The sequence below is a fragment of the Ceratotherium simum genome, chromosome 23, assembly GCF_057802395.1.
Source record: "Ceratotherium simum simum isolate JZ-2026a chromosome 23, ASM5780239v1, whole genome shotgun sequence".
NCBI lineage: Eukaryota > Metazoa > Chordata > Mammalia > Perissodactyla > Rhinocerotidae > Ceratotherium > Ceratotherium simum.
The window spans coordinates 1,720,736-1,729,515 of record NC_141922.1 but is presented as its reverse complement, the minus strand read 5'-3'; the positions used below and the strand labels follow the sequence as shown (position 1 = coordinate 1,729,515).

General features: G+C 59.0%; 1 protein-coding gene across 3 annotated transcripts; it reads right to left on the bottom strand.

Moving 5' to 3' along the window:
• Window positions 1–3,555: 3,555 nt before the first annotated feature.
• Window positions 3,556–7,655, bottom strand: LY6H (lymphocyte antigen 6 family member H). Of its 3 annotated transcripts, none has more exons than XM_087447106.1 (4): window positions 7,486–7,655; window positions 6,481–6,608; window positions 5,631–5,750; window positions 3,556–5,374 (listed from the first exon to the last, which is right to left on the bottom strand). In XM_087447106.1, the coding sequence occupies exons 1-4, from the start codon at window positions 7,653–7,655 to the stop codon at window positions 5,139–5,141; spliced, it is 654 nt and encodes a 217-aa protein (XP_087303232.1). In that variant the 3' UTR covers window positions 3,556–5,138. The 3 variants fall into 3 exon arrangements, with proteins under 3 accessions (XP_087303232.1, XP_014652723.1, XP_087303233.1); XM_014797237.2 differs by lacking the exon at window positions 7,486–7,655 and adding an exon at window positions 7,075–7,375; XM_087447107.1 differs by lacking the exon at window positions 7,486–7,655 and adding an exon at window positions 7,124–7,177.
• Window positions 7,656–8,780: the final 1,125 nt, after the last annotated feature.

Genomic DNA, 8,780 nt, shown 5'->3' with positions numbered 1-8,780 from the left:
AACCAAGAATCAGTGATGAGGGTCTGGCAGTGGTGGGAAAGAACACTGTACCGTGACCCGCGGGGGTGGATCTGTGTCACAAACGCCACGCTGGCCCCCCATCAAGACCCACTGTATCAACAAAATGAGGGGACATGTGGCTACAACAACAGACGATGGAAGAGTACTTCTTTTAAATTCATCAGCCATTCCTAATAAAAAACCTAATTGAAATATGAATAAATAAAAAGTCTAAGCTGAATAAAGCTGATTTTCAAATCCAAAAGCAAACATGGATTGTGGTGCAGCAGGAGGACCTTCCAGGAGCACACACACCCTGGAGCTCTGTCATTATTCAGCTATGCCTCGCAGGTCCCGGCTAATGCAATAGAAACAAAAATTAAATAAGCAATAAAAATATTAGGAAAGGGGAGTCAAAATTATCTTCATGTAGATTATCTGGCTGTATACCTTGAAAATCCAAGGATCTCTGCTCATGATGGAATTAAGAAGGAAAGGCATTGGAAAATAAGTAACTTTCCCTTGCTCTGGGTGCTGTGCCGTTTGTGGCTGCCCCAAGTCCCCCCAACCCCCTCTGCACGTTGTTGACAGTCCCTGCATTATGAACTCCACTTTTCTGGCATTCAGAAACTACATTCCGCAGCCTCCCGGCCCCTAGGGTGTCGCCCCACCACCTCGGCTCTGCCAGGGAGACGCATGCACACACCGCCATCAGAGGGCGCTATGGAGGGCCGGGGCAGCCCCCAGCTGGCCTGGAGTGGCTCCTCAGCCCGCCCAGCAGAGGTGCCTGTGAACCACTCTGCTACACGGACGAGGGGACTCGGCTGATACACTCGAGCGTGTGAGCACAGCCCCCAAACCCAGATGAATAAGGAACACAACAGCAATCATTCCTGTATCAAGTTTTCTCTCCATGGGGCTGGCAGAACCTGCTGTCTCAGTCAACGTCTCCTGTCCAGGGCTGCGTCCACTGGGGGCAGGCTGACAGATCTGTCCCTTCACGTATCTGCTCCAACGCCCCTTGGTCCATCCAGTCCTCGCCCATTGACCAAGGCACGCAGGTGGCACCAAGGCGGCCCTCACTGTGGTTTGCATGCCTCACCCCGCGCCTTGTTCCCAGCCCAGACCTCAGCTTGGAGGCCTGAGGCTGTCGGCGGGCCACTTGCCTGGAGCCCCTCGCCCATCACCTCAAAAGCCATGCCCCTCAGCAGCCTCTTTCTGGGACCCAGCCTCACCCTCCGCTCCTTCCAACCCCTGTCCCCTCTCAGCCCTGGGTCTCTCTTCCTGGTTGAAGGAGGTCCCTCACCCACCCCACCTCCTGCTCCTTGTCTTGAAGTGTTTCGAGGGGCTTCTCCGCAGACTCGCCCCCTCTGTCTTGACGTTTGTCTCCGAGAGGCCCGTGGCACAGTGGGTCGGGGCTCCTGGAAACACGGAAGCCAGCACTCTGAGGGCTCCGTGGGCTGTCACCCTGTCACCCCTCAACCCCTCCACTAGTCATCCTGCTTAAATGGGGGCAGGGGTGGGGGAGCTTTCCAGAAGGCTGTGACTTCTGGAAAGAACTTCACAATGAAAATGAAGAACAGCTGACCACACTAAAAATGACCAATTCTATTTAAAGGCAGAGGGGAAATCCTGCTTACAGCACCACAGAAACTATAAATTACCTAGCAGTAAGTCTGTCAAGGACGTTACAAGATGCACGAAGAAAATGGTGGAACTGCACAGAGGGGCATTACCAGGAGGATAATAAATGGCCGGATACGTGGAGGGAAGACTGAAAACAGTGAAGACACCATCCTCCCCCACTTCAGAGCCAACCGCGTGAAATTCCCATCAGAGTTCTGAGCGTTATTCTGGAACCGGACAAAGAGATTCTCAAATTCGTCTGTCAGAATAAACTGTGAGGAGCAGTAATAATCTTTTCAAAAGATGAGCAGGGAGGGACACTTGCCTCAGCCGTTGTGGACCTGCCGCAGAACCGCCAGAATCGAGAGAGCTCGGCAGGGACCCGCTGACACAGTGCCCGGGGCCCCAGCCAGGCGGCGGGTCAGAAACATGCAGACGCGTGCAGGAACGCATTCTCTTATCTAGGAGGCACATTAAGTCAACAGGGAAAGATGGGTTATTTAATAAGTGGCATTGAGAAAAGCCGGCCATTTACTTGGGACATCGTACACCCCAGGTGGACTGGATATCTGAATGTAGTAGCCAAATCTGTAAAAATACAAGAAGAAAATACAGAGACTATTTTCATAAGGTAAGGGCAGAGGAGTTTCCCTTAAGATCTGAAACCCAAAAACCATAAAAGAACAAGTAGACATATTCAACCACACGGCACTCGAGAACATGCACATGTGTACAGCGCAGACACCACAATCAAAGACCCAGGGAAACACATGCAGAACACAGACCACGGGAAAGACTGTGTCCCTCACACACAGAAGGGTCTTACAAACCAGCAAGACAAGACCAAGGCCACACAGAAGGCGGGTGAAGGAACGGGCAGTTAACAGAGGACGAGCAATGGCCAACAGACACGTGAGACGGTCAACCTCACGAATAGTTTTTAGATGGAAATCAGAATGGATCCTACTTTTTGTCTACCAAACTGGGAAAAATTCCTGAAGTTGGATGACATCCACTGCTCGTGAGGGTGGGAGGAACTGTGGAAATGTAACATGCTCCTGACTTCTTGGAGGAATCCCTTTCAGTGCTAGGCAGACAACCTCTCGGGCTCAGCTGCCCACCTCTCGGAATCGATCCGACACAATCAGTCAGGTGAGTCCATGTGAACATGAGGATGAGGACCGTCAGGGCAGCGCTGCTGATGAACACACTGAGAGCAGACCCCTGCGCCCGCAGGTAAGGGTGGTTAATTAAACCCCAGCTCGCTCCTTCAGGGGACACTCTGCTGACACTGAAACCAGAGGCCCGTCTAGACGTGCTGACCAGGAGAGGTGTGCCTGGTGGATTGTTCAGGAACAACCAAATGACACACTGGTTTATCCGCACCGTCCATGTGCCCTGCAGACCAGGCACTTCACAGACTGTGGGGTTCAACCCTTCAATGACAATTAGCTAAGGCGGGGACTACACTCAGACGCTCTTAGAGGTGGGGGCACAGACTTCAATCCAGCAGCTTGGATGAGGAGCTGAGATGTGGGGGCTCCGGGCCATGCTGCCCTCCTCGGAAGCCCCCGTTCACTCCTAACCCTATATCATCCTTAAAAGACCTGGGAGAATTCCACTCTTTTTTGTGTTTTAAACACTTCCCTCAAATAATAAATTCAGCAGACAAGGATTGACACAGTTGGTTTGACCCCCATCCGTGGGGTGGTGAGTCCACGTCCTCCCAAGACCTCCACAGCTCCCACCGCTCCAGAGCCTCGCTGGCGCCAGCCTCCGGCCTCATCCGGGTCCTCGAGCTCCTCTTCACATTTTCCGAGAGAGCTGCCATTTTCCAGGTCACCCGCCAGCAGCACCGGGTCCCTACGCTCCCCAAAGCAGCAGACACAGGTGGTGGGTAGCACGCTTTACTGAGGTGGGGGCGGGGACAGGGGTGGGGTACAATGCAGAGCAGCACAGCAAACTTAAAATGCAGCAGGAGACGGCCCTCAGAGAAGCCCCACAGCCGTGTCCACCAGCAGGAAGTTAACACCAGTCTCCAGGGACCCCACTCTCCTCCTCGGTTCACATACCCTGGACCCCCAGATCCCTCCTCCTCGCTCATGCAGGGGAGCCCCAGGAGGAATGCCAAGGCCAGCTCTCAGTGGAACCACTGTTCTTTCCGGAGTCCAGGACCCAGGAGTGACCACAGCCTGGGACAGCCACAGAGGGACGAGGAAGACCTAGCCAAAGACCAGACCCCAGGAAAGGCCTGGAGTGGCCGCCGAGCCTCAAGCGGTGAGCCTGGGCCACGGGACAAGCCACATGGCCAGTGAGTGCTGGAGGAGGGGCTGGACTCAGGGGCACAGGGACAAAATCACAGACCTGCCACTGGAGGAGGAAGGGCCAGAGAAGTAGCACCCTCAGATTTACCCACTCAGCCCTCCCTTGCCTCCCCGCCCCCCAAAGCATCCCCGTCCATCTGTGCCATCCCACACAGGGGGGTGGGCTTCCTCAGCCCCTAGTCAGGGGCTGGCCTTCAGGACCCCACCCTCAGTGGCACCCAGCTCAGGATGGGGGTGGGCGACATCTGGTTAAGAGGCAGAGTCTGGGACATGAGGGCTCCACTGGAGCCTGGAGCAGCCCCACCAGTTCTCAGGGGAGCTGCTCGCCTAGTATGACTATCCCCAAATCCAAGAGGGAGCAAGTGAGAGCAGGAGCGAGAGACCCACACACGGGAAGTGTGTGTATCTGTGTCCCCGTGTGCAGGACCTTCGAGCCCAAGAGCAGTGTGCACACAGATGTGGACGTGTGTGGGTGTGCCCGCGCTGGGGCACACCATTCATGAGCTGGTGTGACGTAAATGTTTTGATGTGTGAGTGTGTAAAGATGTGAGCATGGGTGTGTATGTGGAGTGTACCACTGTGCAGGCATGGGGGTGTGTGTGCGCTAGGATGAGTCTGTGTGCGCGTCCAGCGTCCACAGTGCACACGCACATGGTTGTAAGGCCTCCCCCTCAGGCCCACCCGGTGATCTTGTTCATCTCAACTCTAACCGCCCCCTGGCTGCTCCCAAACCTTACCAGAGAGCCCAGCACACCCCCGGTCCCCAAGGTAACCGTTCTCCGTCCTTTCTCAGCACCTCACTCCCTGCTTTCTGCCAGGAAGCCCCCGACCCCCACACCCAGGCTCAGATCCGGGTCTCTGGACTCACAAGTGACTTTATTTCTCCATGGAAGATGCCCTCACAGCCAGGCTGCTGGGCTGGGCCTGGCTCAGAGACCTGGGGGTCCCAGCCTCCTGCCCTCAACCCCGGGCCTCCTGCCCAACGCCTGGTTTCCTGGAGATGTCCTGCTGGCTGGGACTCGAAGCTGGTGGAGAGACAGGGAGGTCTCACGTCTCGGGGAGGGGCGAGGGCCACAGACCATGGAGCCCAGCCAAGGCTGTCCTCAGCCCCAGCCGGGCCAGGCTGGGGAGGGGGCAACCACAGGCTCCGAGGAGCAAGCTCAGAAGCCCTGCAGGAGGGAGGGAACCTCAGGGCCCAGCCCAGAGGAGGGCAGGCCCTAGGCTGAGCAGGAGCCCTCCGGCCAGGACCCAGGGGCTGCCCCCCACCCCGGACACCCCGTTGCACAAATCCTTCTCGCAGCAGTCCACGTCCACTTTCAAGATCCCAGAGTTAATGAAGCCCATCAGATAGTCTGAGAAAAAGTGCCGCTTAACGAAGTCGCAGGATGAGGCACACATCTTGTTCACCGAATGATCCTTCCTGCCTGGGGAAGAGGAGGGGAGCCTGCGACGGGAGCCCCACCTGGGCCCTCTCTGCCTCATGCCCAGGACCCAGCCCGGGACCCAGCCCGGGACCCCAGAACAGCAGAACCGAGGCTCTCAAGCCACCCACGCTGTCTCCAACTAAACGGAAAGGGCCACAGAGGAGCCAGGGAGGGACAACCCCCTGCTCTCATCCCAGGCCAAAGGAGCTCAGGTGACACCCCCACCTCTCCCCACCAGGCCCAGGCCCTGACTTACTGCTGCTGGGATCAGTGATCCGGACGCTGGCACACACTGTGTCCGAGGGCGGGCACTGCTTCGGGGTGCAATGGCTGGAGTTGGTGGTCAGCGTGCAGTCCTGGCACCACAGGCCACGGGCTGTGCGGGGCACGAGGAGGAGCATGACCACAGGAACTGGGGGCCAGGCCAGCCAGATCCCTGCATCCTCCCCACCCCCCGCCCCCTGCCTGCTGCAGGCGGCTCCTGGGAGAACCACGTGGCTGCAGGAGGCTGGGCACCCCCTGCCCAGGAGTGACCAGGCCAGACTGGTACCTGGAAGACAGGCCTGGGAGAATCTGTGCACCTTGTGGGCAGCTTGGGACTCTGAAAATCCCTATGCCCCCTCCCTGGGCCCAGGCGCACACATACACACAACCCAGCGACACGTACCTCACACCTATGGTGCCCTCCTGCACACTCCTACCCCCTCACACACATCCCCAAAGGTTAGGTTGGTTCCAAGCTATGAAAAACCCAACCAGACTTGAAGGGAGGCCAGGTAAGGCTCTGAGAAATGATGGAGCATAAGAACCCCTGCACTGAGCAAGGGGCATCCATGCAGGACCAGCCGCTGGTGGAAGGCCCAGGAGGAAAAGTGCTCGGTGCCCTTAGGAGCCGGGGCAGACGGGACCAGTGTGGCTGGAGCCGGAGCAGCGTGAGCCAGGGCCACAGGGGCAAGGGCTGGGCTGGGATCGCAGAGGTCCGGAAGGGGGTGGGGGTTTGATGGGCACCGTCAGAGGATGGTGGCCCCCCAGCCTGGCTCTCCCCAGAGTTGCCTCGGGCTCTCCCGGCGACCTGGCCCACCCTGCGGGGCCATCCCTACACTCACCGGGAGCAGAGCACAGCAGAGCGGCCAGCAGCACCAGGCCCAGGCCCTTCATGGCTGCAGGCAACATGCTCCAGGCGGGCCTCGGGAAGGCGCGGGCGCTGTGGGCGGGGGTCTTCTGTGGCGCCGGCCTGGCAGAGAAAAGCTTCCGTCAGGAGACCCAGGCACCTGTCAAGGCCGAAGAACTCTCCCCTTTTCTGGCATCAGAACGAAACCTCCTCAGGGGAATCCAAGGCTGGGGGTCGTCTGGGAGCTCCGAAAGCCCCACCCCCAGCCCATCCCCCAGAGCGTCCACCATCACAGCATCCCCTCCAGAGAGAATAGGTCTGCCCTCTCGGGCAGGGTGACAGCCCGAAATGCCCCCACCCCTCGCTCGTCACCTGTGGGATGGGGGTCGGGGGACGCGTCTTCTCCACCCTGGGGATCGGTGGGTGCGTGCGTAGAGGAAAGGGTAGGACAAGGTGCGAGCGGAGAGTACCTGCCGGGGGGGGGGAGGGGCGCGCGCCACGTCCCCACCCCCACCCCTGGGCTGGGGGGCCGGGAACCCCGCGCCGAGCCCCCGCCCCTCGGCTCCCTCGCGCGCGCCTCGGCGCTCACCGCGGATGGAGGCGTGGAGCGCGGGCCTCGGGTCGGGGGATGCACTCACATCCCTGGGGTGTCGGCACTCCGGGGCGCGGGCAGCGCGGGCGGCACGGGGAGCGGTGCCCTTCGGTCTCCCTGCGGACCGGAACCGGAGCGCAGCCTCGTCTTTCGGGGAACGCAGCCGCAGAAGCGGACCCCGCGCGAGGAGCGGGGCGGAGCCGGGACGGGGGCGACGGAGACGCGCGGGCGGGGGCTGGGGGCTCGGGGCTCCGGGCTCGGGGCCCGCGGCAGGTCGCCGTCCCGGGCAGTGCTGCACCCCCTCGCCAGCCGGCACCAGGTCGCCTGCGCGCCTGCCCGCTCCGGTTCCCGCTCCCTCCACCGCTCGCCCCCGGCGTCGTCCCCCATCCCACCTCCCCCTTCCTAGGCGTGGGCAGGATCCCTTCCCCCTCTGCTTGGCTGAGCTCCCCTTGGAATTTCTCGGAAGAACGTTTACTGCAAAAGGAAGCGAAACGCACAAAGACGCAGAGAGGGAGGGCGGTAACGAGTGCGGGTCCCTGTTCACAGACTCCCAGCCTTGGGGCCCCTCTGATCCCCATCCCCGGTTCCGATTGTTCCAGACTGTTCTCCTCCCGCGAGCACCCATGACGCCCCACCAGCAGCCGCAGCCCCAGGGACAGCTGTCCCCAACCACACCCACACCGGGAAGGCAAGTCCCAAATCCTGGTCCCGGCGTTCAGGGCCCTCTGAGCCCGCTTCGGCCCGTTTCTCAGCTTTGGGTCTCCCTTCCCGCCCCACAAAGCGTCTGACGTGCGGTGCCTTTGTGCCTGCCGTCCCCTGTGCCTGGAATCCTACCCCGCAGGACTCTCGTAAGCCACAGCTGCTGTGCAAGTGTTGAGGGTCGTTCCTCTTCGTCCTGCCTTCCTTTCTCCAACGCGTTCCTATGGGTACCCTCTGTTGGCTAGTGCTGCCCTAGGCCCTGGACAACTCTGTGAGAAGGTAGAAGAGGGTTTCTGCCTCCCTATCTTATGTTAGACAGACGATTGTTACTAGTATGTCACTGCAGGGTCTAGCATCGATTACGCACATACTGTTGCAGGGCTCAGAGTGAGAAGGGCCCTGATGAGGCCCAGAGAGTGAGAGTGGGTTCTTGGGCACCTACAGGAAAGAATTCAAGCTGGAGCCACAGAGTAAGACAAAGATAGTTTTATTAAACAGTTAAGCAAGAGTTAGGACAGGCTACAGAGTGCCTAGTCTGTCTAGGAAAGCAGAGAGCCAGCCTTGAGCTGGGTCAAAGGGGACTCTTTCATGGGGTTCTAGAAGGGAAGTGGGTGCAGTGGCTGGGGATTGGGACGTGATCAATTGGCTGATTGGTTTCAAAGCTGCATGTTCAGTATGTGGTCTCTCTGTTGATTGGGTTTTAGCAGGCATGACAAGCTGCTGACTTGTCCCATGTCACAGGGTGTTGTATGGCCAACAGGCTGTGTGGCTTCCCGTTTGTGCAGGCTTATTTCAACCCAGGGCCCCACCTAGTCCACCAAGATGCCTGCCTCAGTACTATGTGTTCTGTTTTAAACACTTGATATCCATGATCTCATTACAGCCTCACAACAACCCTACCCTGCCAGTATTATCATTCCCATCTTACCATGAGGAATGCATGGCTCAGAGAGGTTGAGCCCCCCGCCCAATGTCACACAGTGACCAGGTGACAGCCGACGCTG